We start from the raw sequence: 20,198 nt of genomic DNA on the forward strand, positions 1-20,198 counted from the left end.
TGGCACAGTCTTGGGCCTTCCTCTTCCTCGTCGAATATGCTCTGAATGGCTGTTTGACCGTGACCTTTTTCGATTTTCAAAATCTTTAGTATTGACAGAGTTCCTTCTTACTCTTTCTGTCCGTCTCCTCTTGACTTCTAACTTGTTTTCTGCAGTAAGCAAATACAGTGGTTCAGTTCTATGCAAGTTAAACAACGATACCTTCAGGAGTAAGACAATGAAATACGTTTTTTACCTAAACCAAAACCACATATTCATAAGTTGCACATAACGTGGAACTGTCACAGCTTTAAGATAAGCAAGAGTGAAACAGTAACTCTGCAAATGGAGTCTGTCCTTTGGTTTAGTTTTCTTTGAAAGACAAGTTCAGTTTGTGGAAATGGATACATTTCTGAAAAAATGGCAATATCAGTAAAAGCAGCTCTGTACTTGACTTCTAGTATTAAATATTTTAGAGATCCCATAAGTCAAACAAGCAGTGCTATACAGTATGGCCATTGTTTCAAATGTGAACTATGGCCTTCACAGACTGTACTTTGTAGAATTTACTGACCCCTCCTTAAATGGTGAAATTCAGTCTGACTTGCTAGTCGGGGGGGGGGGGGGGCTGTTAGTTATGCACTGTCTTTTCAAGTAGAATATATGCAGTTCTAATATACTGAAGTTAACTTTTAGGACACAGAATATGAGAAATAGTAGGTTTAAAGAACTCATGAAATGATTACAAGGATCTGCAAAAGATCAGACAAAAGTCCATGTTTATACGATGACCACATAGTTACAGAAAAATGGGTTGAATGAATGCAGCAGGTGATTTTTTTTCATATCATCAAATTCAAAGGCTGAGTCTGGAGATAAAAGGAAACAAAGACAAAACTGTATTATGAAGACAGAAAAGAGTAACACCCTAATACTTAATTAGAACAACAATTTAATACACTGTCTTGTTGAACTAAAAAGCAGCAGAGGCCATGAAACACTATGGTACAAAGTAAAGATATGTGATCCAGCCTCACCCTGATGGGAGCCCATACGCTATGAGAGAGTCAAATTTGTAAATAGGCTTTCAACTGCATATAAATATGCTGTTGGTTCAAAAACAATTCTGGAGAACAATGACAACTGAACTTCATTTTGCAGATGGCCAAGTCATGCAAAATCAGAAAGTCCACACATTAAAAGATTTATGCACGCAGGACAGTTGCACGTTTATGCTTCCCCCTTCATCACTTAACCCATCAATTAAAGAACTACAGCCTTGCATAATGAAGATGTTAAAAATCAGCATTTCTTTGTACTGACAGATTTTATTTTTTTTAGCTGTCATGACACAATATGACCAGCACTGGCTATGCTTTTTTTATTCTTCTCACGTGCCTCCCCTCCCAAAAATCAGTGTGGCTCCACTACCCTTTTCAAGTTGGCCCTTTTGCTGAAGATGACAGCCAGGTCATTTCCATGTCAGGCGAGAAACAGATGGGCCATTTACTCCCAAACTTGGACAGAGCCTAATCAAACCATCAGTTCTGTGCCCCGAGTTGGGGGGAGTCATGAGGTAGACAGTGCTCCTGTGTGTGAGTATGCTGCTCATGGGTATTAGACACGTCTCTGCACATCTGCCGCCTGGAGTGTATGCAGCGCACAGTCACTATGCCCCAGTTCAGCAGTATTCTGCTACATCCCAGCCTGCCAAGTTAAGTCAGCAGTGCAGTGGGTGAGTCTACTGGTATCACCACCCGTGGTCACACTGACATCAGCCACTCAATCCCATCCTCTTACCCAGCCCTTCCAGCACTTAATGAACTAACTAAACTTAAGTCATCTGGGGCACAATCAGGGCTTAATCCCTCTGTGCCACAGACCATGCAGCAATAATGATGCTTAAAGAATGTTATGATATATCTTATAATATTTTGGCAAATATACATGACAGGTGTGAAGGTTACGGTTCCGTTTGGAATTTACTCCTGAATGGCCAGATTTGATCCTAAGGGTGAAACACGAGGAACAATATGGTGAAGCCAGAGAAGACTAAACCAGAACCTTAACTCTCAGCCCCACCAGGTACCATTGTTATTGCCCCATACTTTTTCACATTAGATTTATTTCACTTTTTTTTATCTTCTGACTGGATTGTGGGAATACCGAGAGCACACAAATGCAAACTAAGCACTCATATGGCTGTGACATAGTCCTCTGAAGCTGTACTACTGGATAGCAGTACACACTGGAAATCCATTCTGCTGAACGTCTACCTTTTATCAGGGTGAGGAATGTTTTATGATAACAATTGCTAGGTTATATCACAATGTGTGACCAACCTACAGTCAATTCACAAATTCAAGAAATGTACAAGATCCCAGTTAATGACAGCAGCAGGTGGTGACTTCAAAGCAAGGTGGGCCAGCTTGCTGCACATGAATGGGAAGGATTCTCGCGAATAGGATCAGGTCAACTTTGGGGATGGTTACGCTGTTATTTCTCCAGTTAACAGCTTAATCCAATTCAGGGTAGCAAGGGAGACGGAGTCTTTCCAGGTCCTCAATAAGACAGGAACAAAGCACAGCAAATAAAGCTGGATGGGATACTTCAGTGTATCACAAAATGTACATGTTTGTGCACACAAACACTCTCACATGCAAATATGCAAGGACATACGTACACAAACATATGCATATGTCACACAAAGTTATGTACAAGCAAGCAGCAGAATCATAAAGTCACCAACAACATGTCTTTAGGCTGTAATATGTTACAGAAAACATACATAGCATTAGCTTAAGAAAACTGATCAACTGATATATTTTTTTATTATTTCTGAGTTACTTACACCCTGGGTACTTTTTCCAAGAGTGTTAGTGCCACTAACTGCTCCCAGGGTATGTACTTACACATATGAGTGCTCCATTGTTTTTGTTTCTACATGACCCTATAGAACTGTAAGGTGATGACATTACCTATGTTAATAGTGGTATGTGCTTTACAATGCAAAGTGCAAACAGGGTAACACATAGCTCTCAACCTCTTAGCTCAAAAATCACAAATCCAAAAATAATGGGGGGGGGGGGCAAAGCCCCCAAAATAGGCATACATTGTAAATACTTCTATTATAAACTTAAAAAAATTGTTACAATAAAAGGTACTATGTTACCATGCATTTTCTGAAGGGTATGAAGTCTAAAACTCAAACACCTGTTATTATTTAGTGAAGTAAATCCTCATTCATTTGCCAAAAAATCCAGTAAATCACAAATTTTATAAGGAACAGACCAAAAATATGAGGCAAAAATCTGGACATTCTGCAATAATCTGGACAGTTGAGAGGTATTTCTCAATACATTACAGCACAGACACAATCATTACTCTGATGCGAGTCCTGAACTCAGGCAAGACACTCTTCTCATGAAGGATCACTTCAAAATTCCTTTTATGGCTTGGAACTTCAATGTAGGTACCTGCCGCATCACAACCACCTAAGATATGCTTTGCATTTTCAGCTACAAGGCAGAGGGTGGGATTCAGAGAACAGCACAGTACAGCCTCACATCACAACTTTTGAGCAGCTCCACAGCATAAAGCATCTGAAAACTAATTACTGCTATGACAGAAAGGAAGAGGACCAACTTACCAAGCTAAAAGCCAGATACCAAATGACCAGTAAATATGCATAGCAGCATCATATCAGCATAGCAGAGGAGCAGCACTATTACAGCACACATGGGCGATGCATATGACATCATGACAAAGCCGCCTCTCTCTGTATTCAAAGCAGTACAAGTGTCATACACAGTGTGGTAGACAGCAACAGCCTGCGGCACAGAGCGATAGGTGGAGCAGCATAAAAAAGCATTGCAGCCAACAGGTATACTAGTGTGGACGCATATATCAAAGTGGCTGCCCTGTTCATTATATGACTGGAAAGGAGAATGAGTAGGCAGGAAAGTGTAGCAAGCAGAGGAAAAAAAATCAGGGTGCTCAGTCTCTTACAGACTCCTTCGTGGAGATGTCTAACCTTTTGTGCCATAAAAGATCCAACCTCTTTGACCTCCTATTCCTTCATAGTTCAAATAGCACAATGAATACCCAGTTAAAGGAATTAAACCTTGATCAACAGTTGAATAAGATGCACTGGAATATTACATTCATATTCCAGCATATCCTCACGTCTAGAACAAACTTCAACTACATGTTGAGCAGTAGCATCATTGATACATTCAGAGTGAACTTAGACAACTGGATGAGCTGTCTCAAATTCTTCCCCTGGTATTATCCTATCTTGCCCTTGTTGAGCCTGGAGGAGACTTTTGAATAGGGTTTTTGGCTAGGCTTGTAATAGTCTGCAGACTGATTGCCTAATACTTACCTATGAACTTATCAATGAACTTACAAATTAGGAGTGCATCATTACTCTTAAAAGAAACTTTAGCAACAGCCAGAACTGTAAAACAGTATTAAATCAGTTTACTGCACAAAGCAGGGCAGCCATGACACCATGCAGTCCAACAGTCTGTGCCACAGTGCCTTCCCACCAGAAACAAAAGTAATTTCATCACTGAATTCATTTTACTTACTTTTTTGCTGGTTCTCAAAATAAATACTGGCTTTGGAATATGATATTCCACAGAACTTCCAAGATGTGAAGTTAAAAAACAGTAATTAATAAGCGCAGAGACAACAGAAATTAGCCATGATGACTACGGAAGCAGCAAGTGATCATGACCAGCATTCTACTTCCTCCTCCCCTCCAGCAGAATGACAACTTTGCATCATTACTGTGACCAGCATGGTGATGCACTTTCAGGAAGTAGTTCTGCCAGCATGCAGAGGTTTACTAATAAACAAGTAAAAACATTCAGATTCTGTGAAATCATACTTCACCAGCAGTGACATTTGGGAGAGTCATTCTTTTCTTGTACATGACCTTATCTCATTATATGAGTGCAGCTGCTTCAGAGACTTTGGCTAACAGATTTAATGCCTCTCAGTCAAAGTATGACTATCATATAAATAAGATGCTAATGACTCTCACTGGTATTACTTTAAAGATTGTCTTCATTTCATTGTATATCTAAACCTGAATATTACAGATATTCTAGAAGTATAAATACTTATTCTGATACTGGATCCTGGAACATTTACAGGGTACCTTCCTTTACATTTACAGTAACTTCTGGCATTCCTTTATAGATTGTGTTCATTTCATCAAATAACTAAAGTGAATAATGGTTACAAGTCATTAATCTGTATTCATCTGTATTCTTGTTCAATTCTCTGATTGTATGGACTATACTCATTTTTCACTGTTTTTATCTTGTCTTTGGGCCAGACTGTGGCTGAAGAGGGTCCCTGGGCCAGTGCATTTAGCTGGTTAACAAATTCAAGTAAATAGTCATTTGGTGTCTTATTTTCTTATCTTCTTTACATCTATGCTTACATTTCACGTATTTTCACATTTTATGTATTCCCAGGATGTAAAACACTTGAAAGTAATTGATGTTAATATGGCAACTTGGAATTTTTAGTGTATATGCAATTTGCTCTTACATTTTTCAGACCAGCCAACCTATCGTGTTAACAAAGAGATACATTAATACAACAAAATAAATACAGTCAGAGCTCTGTCACCCATCTTTTCTCATTATTTTTTATTCATTTGTTGATGAGGTAAGCCCACTACTAGGACAGACATCGCTATCCTTTTTCAGTGACGACCTGAAAATGCTGTCTGGTTAAGTCACTTGTTTAGTCACACACAAAGCAGAACGAGGCAGCAGCAATCACAGCCTGGACCCAGGACTACAGGTAGCAAACTGTTAATAGCTCAAAGCCTTAATCCTTTGTGCTAACTGCCAAACAATTAACTGCGCACCAAGCTGCTTAACATGCTGCTGCTGGTCTTGGAGATATCCAGTAGCATTCGCTTGAGATGACCTTACTACAGAGAAGTAGGCATGACTACTGTGGTTCTAAATATGTTGATAAAATATTTCTTTGAAAAGAGGACATAAGGTTTAATGATTTAAGGGCTACGTAGTGATAACATGAAGAAAGATGGTAGCAAATTTTACCTCTCAGTTATAAACACTAGACAGTTCAGTGGCAGAACTAGCCCTCACATAGATGGGGAGCTAACAGTGACCAGACAACTTATGAGCAGCAGGCTATCAATGCAAACTCTGGCCAGTGCATTCATATGCACCCGTCTCTGCTGTTGGACTGTTACCATTTCCATCCTTTGATAAATGCTGAGCAAAAGCTGTTTTCCTGTAAACTGTAGTACCCCATTTATTTTTGTTTTAAGCTACTCGTGTACCAAAATCTGTAAGTTCAGTACACAGGCAGTGGTCTACTCTAGGTTTTTGCAAGTTTGGAAGAGCCACTTGAACTTTCCAGTGTGACTTGGCACACCTGTACACCAAATGCAGCTAAATGCAGACTGATTCATCAATGATGAACCTCAAAATCTGGCTTGCAAAGTGGTTGTACTTAAGACATATTTATGTGCCTGAACTGAAAAACAGGCTTAAGTATCTAAATAAAGTGATCCCATCATAATAAGATAAATTGCACTAAAATGCAATATAAAAATATAGCTGCATATTGTACTTTGTACCCTGCTGATGCAAAACAATTGTGTGATTCTAATTAATTTCATATAAAGTACATCAACCATGTATTACACATAGGCTGCAATGATTTGTCTGTATGTCCTCTGAGGGCCAACAAAATAACTCCTTCCTCCAGTCAACAGTACCACAGTAACAGAGCGTCTCTCCCTCCTACTCCCCCACCAACCCCAGATAAAGGAACCCCATACCGTACTGGCAGTTCATATTCACTGATTTTTATTTATATAATCGTAAGATGTATTTTATATTTATTGGTCACACACTCCAAAATTGATTATCTCTTGTTTCTAGCACACTACACTTTACATCCGGTCACTTTTTTTGTACTTTTGCCTTTATTTTCCAACTGAAAAATCTGATTTTTTTCTCTTTTAGCTACTTCAAACTCCCTAATTTTCTGGTGACCAAATGATTATTATACAATTTTGATCTTCAAAGACTGACTGTTACAAACTGGAATTAAGCCAGAAAATTTAAATTTATTCTCATAGTGTCATACTGCTTCCTCATTATACCTCACATCCAGAAAATAGATACATAACTAAAGTGGGTTGAGGGGGCAGCCACCATGGGTAAAAAACAGCCTATTTCTGAGTTAGTTACATACAACTCTAAGTTGCAGGCATAAAGTTAGACACTTGTAGGTATTCTGGCCTCAGTAAGCCAAACTTCCCGAGAGATTGTCAGAAGAAAAATGTACTTGCCCAAATAAAGAAATGTATCTGCACATATCAAACCTCTCAAGTGTACCTCATTATGATGAACATTCCTCATTTTGAGTCTTACAAAACCCATAGTCCTCGAAGTTCCACATCGAAAGGATGTGTCATACATTCAGTGTTAAGATTTTTTTTAACTTATATTCATGGTGAATAGTACCAAACAAAATTAATTAATCAAAAGAATGTTTTAATAAGTATAAAGTAACACATTTTAATTTTTCTGTGAGCTTCTTAGTTGAAGTTGTTAATAAACTCTTAGTAGGTATTCACATTTTGGCCTTTTGTTCCACTTTATGATAGGTAGTGTTCCTCATTTTAGAGATGGAAGGTTGACAGCTATGGTATATATCCTTGAACATACTCATTTAACATAAGCACACTGTTTTTTGCTGCTGCTATGGACTGAGTTTCAAACTTGCTGGTCTAACAGTTATTTGTGGATTTTATATGTTTCCACACAGAGACTCATCAAATTAAAACTTGGTGGGAAACTAACTTGATGTGCACAACTGGTCAAGAATTTACCTGAAGAAAAACTTAAAAGCCAGCATTTCTGAATAGCAGCACACACATTCAATGCCTATGTGGAGAACATGCCCCATCTCCCATGCAACCTGACTTATATACACTAACATAACAGATTACTCAGCACAGAGAAAGGAAATTTGTGAAAACAAGTAAATTGTTGTCAGTGCACACTGAGAAACTACAGTAATTTCCTATGGGAACAAGTGGCTGGGGTTCAATATCAGTGAGCTGAACTACCCTGATAGAACCATGTCTAGTTTGCACTCAACACTTTATATGGAGGAGGGGAGTGGCCAGGATGCTGACAGGGTAGCATCACTTTTTCTGAGCTCTTGTTATTTTATTTATTTTCTGACAGGAAAGTATATTTCTAAGTTATCTTATTCAGACTTTTATCTAAAAAACACTATCATGAGTTGTTCTGAAGGATAACCTTTTCAAATTATTTATATATATCATCATTTTCCTGTCAAACTTTGGGGTTAGAAAAAGTCTTCACCTGGATTACAGAATGACTCACACTAAGGCAAATTCACAAGGGTCATTTACGAAAAGGATTTTCAGACTGTTTTAACCAACATTCAAGAACTTTCACTGAAAATGGATAAAACAGATAAACTGGACAATTTTAAAGAAAAATATTCAAAACAAATGGAACTACAAGAGTCTCTTAATCAGCATAACATTCAAATATCAGCAATAGAAGTAGCTTTAAATGACATGGAAGGAAGATTAACAGAAGATGAAAACACTGAATTCTTATTACGACAAAATGCTCTACTGTTGAACAAAATGGATGACTTGCAGAATAGATCTCTGAGAAATAACATCTGTATCTTTGGTTTACCTAAGAAGATTGAAGGTGAAAATATGGCAAACTTTTTAACATCCTGGCTCCCAAAAATTCTTGACTTACCAGAAGCAATGTCATTTGGAATTGAAAGAGCTCATAGATCTCTGGCTGCACCACCTACATCTAAAAATAATTAATCTCTGAGATCTACTATAATGAGATTTTTCTCTTTGCAGGATAAATAATTCTGAAAACAGCCTAGACTAAATCGCCTATCAAGTTAGATAAAATAATAAGATCTGAAAATGACTATTCAACTGCTGTGATCTTCTCCTTTTTCTTTTGGCTGTTCCCGTTAAGGTTCGCCACAGTGGATCATCCATTTCTTCCTGTCCTCTGCATCTTGCTCTGTCACACTAACCACATGCATGTGCTCTCTCACCACATCCATAAACCTTACCTTAGGCCTTCCTCTTTTCCTCTTACCTGGCAGCTCCATCCTTAGCATCCTTTTCCCAGTATACTCAGCTTCCCTCCTCAATACATGTCCAAACCAATGCAATTGTGCCTCTTTGGCTTTGTCTCTAAACCATCCAACCTGATGTCCAAGAGAAAAAGCTTTCTTCCTCTAGTTAAAGAATTAAAGAAGAGACACACCAAGGTATACCTACTATTTCCAGCCAGACTTAAAATATTCTTACTAGACAATACTAAAATCTTTGATGAACGTGACAATGCTATGACATTTCTAAAAACAAAAATTATAATAGAACAATTATAAGATATGGAATGGAACAACAACTCCTTGAAAAGACAAGCTGAAAGAAACACTAGGAAAAAACAATGAAAGAAAGGAGAAATTAAAAGAAAAATGACACTTTAAACATTAACAGTCCGTTTTACAATTTTATCAGTTTAATATTAATTATCAATGATCATTTCTTAACATATTTATAATCAAAAAGGAAGATTGGATGCATTCTTAAATGAGATAACTACTTTTTCATTTAATCTGTCTTCTCTTATTTTATGTTTACTTTTTAGTTTAAAGTCAATAATTAACATTTATATACATATATTTAATATAATTCTATTAGTAAGTTTGAGAAATAAATAAGTTATAATGCCATGTTTAATAATTACATACTAATGTTCCTGAATAAGTATTTATTTAGAGTCATAATACTGATGCTTCTGCATAGTGGCCTATAGAAATTATAGTACACTGTTAAAAAGCTTTGCTTTCTTTTGATTAATACACTGAGTGACAAAGTATTTAATTTGGGTTCCTATTGAACTGTCGAAAGCTTAGGTTGTCGATGCTTAATCATCGACACCTAAGCATTGAACGCTTAAAATAGTGAATGACTACACCATCGAATTCTTTCCTCAGGAAAGAATTTGTGTGGCTGTTATCAGGGATTTGCCCTTTCCCCAATGTAGAGCGATCTCGGAGTTGGTATATTTAGTTGGGGGGGGGGTGTGGGTTTGGGAGGGTTTATTTTGTTTACAGATGGCCACCCGAATTCTTTCCCGAGGAAATAATTTGATGATGTGGCTGTTAGCAATTGTTAGCTTTCGATGCTTAGGCGTCAATGTTTTAGGATTCGACAACCTAAGCTGTCGATGTTATGACATAAATGCTTTTATTCTATTGTTTTTTTCTTTATATGTCTTCTTCTGCTCTTTTCTGTTCTTTTACACACTCTATTGCTCCTTTTCTTTTTTTATATACCTATCTATATTTTTTTCGTTAAAACATTACTATGTTAATAAGAACTGGTTGCTTGGTACAGAGCTAAGAACATATTACAAATTTTCACACTGTGAAAAGCAGAGGGGGAAGAATAAAAGTACTGCAATGCATTAATTTTTTATTGTTATGTTTGTTTTTATGACTTGATAGACTACAGTCAAAACGACAAGCAGAACTGGAACTGTATGTCTTTGCTAACTTATATGGCTTGTTGCATTCAGTGAAAGCACTTGGGGGTGGGGATGATCCAAGCTTCTTGTTTTTTGTCTAAAAAATCTTTTTGTTTGCTGGGATGGGAAGACTGGGCATGGTGGATGGTGTGGTGCCTAGAAAGAAGTAAGTCCTTTATTTAAAAATGATTGTGGTTATTGTTTCTGAGTACGTGGAGTGAATGGAGTTGTTTGGCTTGCTTTTGCTCTTTATGATTGTTCCAGCAGACACAGTTTAGATTTTGGCAGATTTAAATGTAAAGCTACAGGCAGTTATAAAACAATTACAGCTCAAGCACTTACACTCAGGCAAAGTGCAGCTTTTCATTCTGTGCTTAATTTGATTTTCCAGCTTGGTTCACGAGCTTGATGAGTTCAGGCGGACTGGAACTAGTTAAAGAGTAGTGCGACCATCGCATCTGACATACATTAAAGACACAGGAATTATTTACACTAATGATTTAAAGTGCTAAGTTTAATCTCAACATTCCTGTATAACAGTCAAACATGTAAATCACTACTCAGTTTCATTGCTTATAATATTGACAGCTTGAAAGACAATTTTTGATCTTAAAACAGAGTAACAGTGATGTTGTTTGAATGATTGTGTGGATGCTGCCTCCATGTCCCAACCAATGTACCACTGCTATATTTATTCAAGCATTAATTAAAATTAGAGTAGTTATGGTCAGCTGTTACGTCCAACATGGTGTATCAATGTGTAGAGATCCCAAAAGTAATTAAAAGCAGGATTGGTATTAGAAATAATTTATGCTTCAAGATTAAAGATCAGAGCAGTTTTGCAGTCTTGTTAGTCATGGGCATAGGAGTGTTTATGGTGTGTAGAGAAGTTGTTGAGAAGTAGCATGACAAGGGGAACATGTTAAGAGCGGATTCATTTTAAAATACACATTTCTTTTTTGTTGTAGTTTTTAATTCCGTTGCAACCATTTTAATAGCAAAAGACATGCAGGCTTATTATGAAAGCCATCTTTCAAATGTGGCATTTCCTTGTTAACTCATTGGTTTGTTTGTGGAATGATAATGGGGACTGCCTACACTAGGTAATCCAATCAGGCAGCCACTGGAGAAATATGCTTGTTGCATTACTCATGCAAAATATGTTTAAGAAACTCAGGCTGTTATTTAATGTCAGTGCATGGAATGCTTACAATAACTAGATGTTCTGAGGGGGTTAAGCTAAACTATGATGAACATTCTATGGGTAGCTTTTGTTTATTTTTCTGAGATCCCAGTTTGTATATATTAAAGGAAAGTAGTGCTTTATGAGAGAATCAGAGCATATCTCAGTCCCCTTTAAACTGATTAAATATTGCAGTGGCGCTTATAATTTGAAATAAACAAAACACAGTAGTTGCCCTCCAGTTTTATGATAATGGGAGAAGTAATGTTACAAGTAAACATTACCGCTTACTCTAGATGTTTTTTTTTTTTTTTACTTTAAACAAAAAAATATGGGGGGCATAGTGGAAATTACCTCTGAACATTCAATGTATGGAATTGAAAACACAGATAGTCTCTCTGGGTTTGTTTTAATATGGTTACTTTGATTGTGTATGTTTCTGGAAACTGCAGTAATAGTGTAGTAGTTTATTTTTCTTTTAGCAAAGTAGAAAATTAGAAGTCGATTCCACCTTTGGTGTTGGCATTATTTTTTTGCAGACATTAACACTCACCTGATGCTTAGCTGAAATACTGCCATTGAACTCCGTTACACCTCTAACACATGTATTTTACATTTTGAAATAAAAGTGCTGAGTATTACAGAAAGCATTTAATGTAAATACTGTTAATTGTCTTTCTCTTTATCGCTTGTGTAAAAAAGAAATATTTCTTTATAAGGGTAGAATTAAGATTTTTAAAATGGATAGTGATTTGCTATTTTTTTCAGGTGTAATTTTGCAATAATCTTCAATATGCATATAAGTGGTGGTCATGTGACTTCAGTGGTTAATTCAAAGGTTTTATTAATCCAATGTCTTACTCCTAAGGCTAGCTTTACTTGGTAAGGAGCTTTAAAATATGATTTGCTCATTCATGTTTAATAAACAGAAAGGCAGCATAACCACTTGTAGGAGAGGCATTTCAATTGTTGTTAAAGGCATACTGTCAGACAAATATACATTCACTATAAATACATGTATATAAGAAATTACTTACTGAAATATAATTCAAAATATTATGAAGATTTATTGTTTTATTACAGTGTGACATTATTGTAAAGAGCTTATTATATTTTCTCTACATAGCAGAGATTGTCTTGGATTGTGTTTTTTTCTCTCGAGTTGATAGGTGGGTTAGTCTGGAAGTTTTCCTATCCAAACTAGGAGTTCTAGACTCCATGAAGGGAGGGAAGGTTAAAAAAATCTCATGTTTAAAATTTAATATAACTTTTTGTTCTTTTTTGATGTTTACTACCCTTGTTAATATGTGCATATTCCAGAAAAATAATAGATTTCTTATTGTCAATAAGTAGTTCAAAATATGTAAACATGGTATTATAAAAACAGCTTATCTGAAAGCTAGAATGACACTTATTCTTTTACTTGTCAAACGCTAACACATGACACAATTAAAGTGCATATCCATTAAACATATCCATTAACATTAATGCTTTAAATAACGGTCGTAACAGAAGTAATTTAATAAAATTTTTAAGTTTATTTGGTCCACAAATTATTTTTTTTTTACAAGAGAACCATTTATTACAAGATGCTATAAATAGACTCAATGTTAAATATTACACAGTATTTAGTAGTTCTTATTACAAACAGAAAAAGAGAGGGGTATTTATTTTATGGAAAAAATATTTAACCAAACCCAATATATTAAACACATACAATGATGACATTGTGATTTGCATTGAAAGTAGGGAACAGGTTGACGAGACCCTGGAGAGGTGGAGATATGCTCTAGAGAGGAGAGGAATGAATGTCAGCAGGACTATCACAGAATATATGTGTGTGAATAAGAGGGAGGACAGAGGAATGGTGAGGATGCAGGGAGTAGAATTGGCAAAGGTGGACAGTTTAAATACTTGCGATCAACAGTTCAGGGTAATGGTTAGTGTGCAAGAGAGATGAAGAAGAAGAGAGTGCAGGCAAGGTGGAGTGGGTGGAAAAGAGTGTCACGAGTGATTTGTGACAGATGGGTACCATTAAGAGTGAAAAGGAAGGTCTACAAGATTGTAGTGAGACCAGCTATGTTATATGGGTTGGAGTCAGTGGCACTGACTAAAAGACAGAGCTGCAGGTGGCAGAGTTAAAGATGTTAAGATTTGCACTGGGTGTGTAGAGAATGATCAGAATTAGAAATGAGTACATTAGAGGGTCAGCTCAGCTTGGATGGATTGGAGACAAAGCCAGAGAGGCATGATTGCATTGATTTAGACATGTGTTGATGAAGAATGCTAGGTATATTGGGAGAGGGATGCTAAGGATGGAGCTGCCAGGTAAGAGGAAAAGAGGAAGGCCTAAGATAAGGTTTATGGATGTGGTGACAGAGGACATGCAGGTGGTTGGTGTGACACAGTAAGCTGCAGAGTCCAGGAAGAAATAAAAACAGATGATCCACTGTGGTGACCCCTAACGGCAGCAGCTAAAAGAAGAAGAAGGATGATAAAAGCATGATGGAAATAAAAGGGAAGTTATACACTTTTACTAATGTTTACTGGACACATGTCAATGGTGTTAAAACAGTTAATTATCAACTAGAACAAATAATACAACTCTCGAAAGGTACTATAACTTTGGTGGGAGAGTTTAACTGTATATTAAATGAAGATTCTAATACTGCAAGAAAATGAGGAATATCAGCTTCTGCTAAGGCATTAAAAATTCATTTCACATTAAAGATATTAATGAATTTTCAGATTCAAATTAACTTTTCTATACTCATTTCTCTCACAGACATAGAACTCAATCAAAAATAGAGTACATAAAGTTGGTACATGTCCATTATCTGATCATAATGCCATAAAATTTGAACTTGTATTAAACACTAACAAGAACATTTCCATTTCCATTAAAAGGATACCAGCTTATATAACTTACAAGATTTTAAAGATTTTTTAATACTGAGACTCAGACTTTTATGGAAATCAGTTACATAGAAAACATATCTGAGACTTATTCATGGGATACCCTAAAGGCTTATTTTAAATGGTAAAATAAAGAACTGGTATGCTCTTATGAAAAAGCAATGGAATAAAGATTTGATAGATTTGCAGGGAAAATGATAAAGTAAAGCAAACAGATCAAAAAGGACAAAACTATTTGTTAAAAGAAATTAATGAATTAAAGAAAAAAATAACTAAACATTTTAAATCATAAAACTATGAGAAATTTAGAGACGATCAAAATAATTATGGGGGATCCAAAATCTATGCATAAATTTACTGTCAAGAACAAAAGTGCTTATTAAATCTAATCACATTAAAGAACTGTATTCTGCTGCAAGTAAAAAAAGTAACGGAAATTGATGAAATATGTAGAGCCTACATTAATAAGATTAATCAATATAACCCAACCATGGATTCATTAGAAAGACCTTTATTAAGAAATGTTAAAAACAGGCTGTTAGAAGATCAAAAGAAATTGATAGATAAGCCTATATTAATGTCTGAACTTAAAAGTCAAATTAACAAACTAAAACCCAACAAAGCACCTGGTAATGATTGCATAATATCAGAAGTATATAAATTATTACCTAAAGAAGCTTTATACCTTTTGCATAGTGTTTTTTTCTAATAGGTAAAGATGTAACAAAAGTTCCTCCATCTCAGAAATATACAATTACTTCCCCAGTTTTAAAGGCTGATAAAAATCCAGCAGAGTGTTTTCCTTTTATAGACTAATTTCACTTTTAAATATTTATTATAAAATATTCATGACTATACCTGCTTCTAGATAACAACAACAACAACAACAACCATATATGATGAATAATGATCAAACTGGATTTATAATAAACAGGAACACATATGATAACACTAAAAGCATATTAAATTTAATAGATTTCACTAATAATAAAAAAAGATAATTTGACTAAGTTTGGACATAAACTGTGCTTTTGACATGGCTAATTGGAAATATTTATTACTGGTTTTAGAAGAGTACAATTTCTCTAATGATTTTTTTACAACTTAATTTGTTTTATGAAAACTCCTTTGCTTACATAAAAATAGGTACCTATATATCAGAGTCAATTTCGATAACTAAAGGAACAAAGCAGGGCTGCCCTTCATCACCACTATTACTGACTTTAATCATGGAAACATTTGCAAACTACATAAGGTCAAGAATAGATATTAAAGGTATACTGATTAATAATAAATTAAATTCTAATATATTATTGTTTGCAGATGACAGTCTTCTAACTTTAAATGATAATAAAAAAAATATCTTAAGGCTGTATTTAATGCAACAGAATCCTTTCAGAAAAAAATCTGGGCTTACTTTTAATGAAAATAAAAATTTTAGTCATAAATACCAATATTAATGACATGGAAGAAAATGTTTCTAAATATGTAGAGAGAGAAAAATACCTATTTATGAATAATTTCAACAGATAATATCAAGAATGATAGAAATTGATATACAAGATAGAAAATTATCTAGCTACTATTAAAGGTCTTGTTAATAAATGGAACAAGTTTCCTTTTTCCACGGAAGAGAGATTTTAATAAAAATGATTATTTTACCAAACGTTTTACGCATGATATAATCTCTTCCATTACCACTTCCTAAAAAAAGTATAAAATAATTTAATTCCCTGAATGTTTTGGTATCCTAATAAATCTAGATTAAGATTAAAACACCATGTTAGAGATTGTTCTATGGATGGAATAGGTATGCCAGATAGAGCTATAATCACTACCATCAATCATAAAAACAATTCCCTTATGGGTGAATAAAAACTATAATGCTAAATGGAAAGACATGTAAGAAAGAATTTGTATAGAATCAAATTATATATCATATACTGCAAAATATGATAATAAAATTCTACAAATGAAAACGAAGACACTGTATACATCTGAAGAAGCAGTCATCAGTACTGTGAAAATGCTAATGTTTTACGTAATAAAAGTGTTATTTTTATTAATATAGTCTGGTCTCGCTTCACCTTACTGCTTTGGATTGGATGATAAAATCCCTCTGTACATTAAAAAATTATAGACTAGAAAATAGAAATATTTTGAACAATTCTTTGTATCTTTCTTTAATAATTCATTTTAAAGATTTTGCTTATATGAATCCAGAGTATAAAGCATTTTTTCCTATAGCATATACACAAAAAATATATGTACTTTTAACTTATATAAAATGAATACATTTAAGGAAAACAATTTGATACACTAGACTCAACTGATGCAGGGAGAAAAAGTGCAAACTGTAGAATATATAACTACTAAATTTAATTTAAATAAATGCATGTGGTTAGATGTACAGAATTATAGATTTTCAATAGGAAATAAAAATATATTAATGCAACCTTCAATAAAAAATTCTGTACCAAAATTAATTGATTTATTTATTTTATTATTACATCAGAGAATAATGGAAAAAGGACTTATATCTAGAATATATAACACTATTAAATACAGCAGAATGTTTTGATGAAAGCTATTGGGAGTATTTGAAAATTATAAATAATTATTACTCAAAAAAGACATAAAAAGTACAGTTGTGTACACCTACCATAAATGTAGATGTTCGAGTGTCTTCACTGTTGCAGTCATAACTGTAGGGTGGGGTGCTCCTGCCGGCAGGCAGCCCGAGGTTGGCCAGAATCCCAAAGTCTGGGTCCGGCGTCGGCTGTATAGGCTAGTACCCTGACGTCAGTACGCTTTGGTACATAGCCCTCAGCAGATGCCATCTTCTCCAGCCTTTCTTGCCCTAGATGTCAGAAGTCCCCAACAAACCAAAAATGAATCCAACAAGGAAACACAAATACACCACAAAAAAGGAAAAGAGGGGATAGGAGGGAGGGAAACCCCGACTGCAACAGTGAAGACACTCGAACATCTACATTTATGGTAGGTGTACACAACTGTACTATGTTCTTCGTGTTTCACTGTTGCAGTCATAACTGTAGGGTGGAATCCCAAAGCAGTGTAAAAGGGGAGGAGGCTTTAGATAGAAGAAGGGGAGGCAAGAATACCCTGCAAGACAGCAGAGGCAAAGCCTGCCCTGGACTTAGAAAACAAGGGGAGATTGTAGTGCTTGGAAAAAGTATGCACAGAACTCCAAGTGGCAGCTTCCAAGATATCCTTGGTAGGGACTCCTCTGAGGAAAGCTGTAGAAGTGGCAGCTGCTCTAGTAGAGTGACTTCTAATGGTACCTGGAAACTGTTTCCCATGATGAGTGTAACAAAATCTGATTCCATAAGCAATCCATTTGGAAATAGTTTGTTTAGAAATAGGTTTTCCAAGAGAACTGGAGGCAAAGGAGACAAACAATTGGTTAGACTTTCTGAAATCTTTAGTCTTGTCCAGGTAAAATCGTAACTGTCTGTGCACATCTAATGAATGCAAAATCCTTTCCCCTTTGTTTTGAGGATTTGGAAAGAAAGTAGGAAGGTGAATTGTCTGATTTAAAGCCACTTTCGAAATCACTTTAGGCATGAAAGTAGGATTGGTCCTCAAGGATACTCTGTCCTGATGGAAAATAAGGTATGGTTCCACAGCCATGAGAGCTTGCAACTCTGAAACCCTTCTGGCAGAGGTCAATGCTAACAAAAGAACAGTCTTCCAAGATAGAAACTTAATATCTGAAGATGCAGCAGGCTCAAAAGGAGGCAAAGTAAGTTTTTCTAGAACATAATTAAGATCCCAGGCAGGGACAGGAGGGGTCCTTGGAGGCCGCAAATTTTTTGCCCCTCTCAAGAACTGCTTCACCAAAGGATGAGAAAAAACAGGAGGATCAGAACTGAAATGAGCAGAGATAGCAGAAGCATGAATCTTAATGGAAGAAAAGGAAAGTCCTTTAGATAAAAGTTCTGAAAGGTAAAGCAAAATAGAAGAGAGATCAGGTACCTGAGGATCAGAACCTCGGTCCTGCATCCAAATAGAAAACCTCTTCCATTTAGAGGCATAGGATTTCCTAGTGCTAGGCCGTCTAGCTTCCAAAAGAACATCCAAAACTTGTTTGGGAAGACTAGAAGGAATCAAACTCCTTTGAAGAGCCAAGCTGCCAGGCAAAGGGTCTTGAGATTGGAATGTAGTAACTGACCCTGATGCTGGGACAGAAGCGAAGGGTTCAGTGGGAGAATCCAAGGAGGCCCCAAGAACAGGAGCTTTAAAGTTGGATACCAAAACTGTCGAGGCCAATTTGGAGCAATCAAGATGAGGAACTTGGGCTTGTCCTGCTTTATTTTCAGTAATACCCGAGGAAGTAGAGGAAGAGGAGGGAAGGCATATGCTGAAAGGCTTCTCCAGCTGAAGGACAGGGCATCCACTCTCCAAGCTGCTTTGTGGAAAGACCTGGTGCAAAAGCGAGGCAGCTGATGATTGAGATGGGATGCAAACAGATCTATCTGGGGACATCCCCAAACTGCAGTAATCCTGTTGAACAAGTTGGTGTCTAGCATCCATTCGTGAGGATCTGAAATGTTTCTGCTCAGGCTGTCTGCTAAGAGATTCTGTTTCCCTGGAATGAATTGAGCCTGGAGATGTAGATTCAAATTTAGAGCTGTGTCCCATAAACCCATAGCTAGTCTGCAAAGGGGGTATGAATGAGAACCCCCCTGCTTGTTGATGTACCACATGACCGTGGTGTTGTCTGTGCGAATTAGCAGAGGGCCTGGCTGTAGAAGATTCTTGAAGGCTAGAAGGGTGTTTTGGACTGCCAACATTTCCTTTAGATTGATGTGCCAGTGAAGATGGTCCTTTGTCCAGGTTCCCTGCTGGCAACTGTCCAGAAAGTGTGCTCCCTAAGCATAATCCGAGGCGTCTGTGGTTAGGATTTGAGTAGGTTGAGGAAGACGAAAAGGTTTTCCTTCGTTTAAAGTGCATGCCCTGGACCACCAGAGGAACTCCTTCTGAAGGCAGGGGATCAGAGGAATCAGAATATCCAGATTGTGGCAATGCTGTGACCAAACACTTTTCAGATACCATTGAAGCTTTCTCATGTGAAGCCTTGCATTTGGAATCAACAGAATGCAGGAAGCCATGTAGCCCAGAGCCTGCAGGAATTTCCTTGCAGTGAGCTGAGATAGAGTTGACAAGGTGTTGAAAGTAGAAGCCAGCTGAATTTGTTTTTCTGGAGTGAGGAAGGCCCTTTGTAAGGTTGTATTTAAGAGGGCTCCCAAGAATACCATTTGTTGAGAAGGGATCAAATGTGACTTTTTTATGTTCACTGAGAATCCCAGTAGGAGGAGAAGACGTTGAACAAAGTCCAGATGTTGAAGCAGAAGATCTTTGCTGTCTGCCTGAATAAGGCAATCGTCCAAATAGGGGTAAATCTGGATCCCCTGAAGTCTGCAGTAAGCCACTACTGGTGCCAGGCACTTGGTGAAGACTCTGGGCGCAGTAGATAA

General features: G+C 36.4%; 1 protein-coding gene across 1 annotated transcript in view; it reads right to left on the reverse strand.

Annotated features, from left to right (window-relative positions):
- The window catches only part of CCHR8.PART1H16orf87 (chromosome chr8.part1 C16orf87 homolog), a 333,928-nt gene that overhangs the window by 138,016 nt on the left and 175,714 nt on the right, over positions 1 to 20,198 (reverse strand). Inside the window, exon 3 of the mRNA XM_044081896.1 lies at positions 1 to 149. This exon is cut by the window's left edge and continues 25 nt beyond it. Within this exon, the coding sequence (XP_043937831.1) occupies positions 1 to 149 (149 nt within the window). The remainder of the gene's footprint in view (positions 150 to 20,198) is intronic.

The sequence above is a fragment of the Protopterus annectens genome, chromosome 8.part1 (genome assembly GCF_019279795.1).
Source record: "Protopterus annectens isolate FY-2018-M chromosome 8.part1, PAN1.0, whole genome shotgun sequence".
Lineage (NCBI taxonomy): Eukaryota > Metazoa > Chordata > Ceratodontiformes > Protopteridae > Protopterus > Protopterus annectens.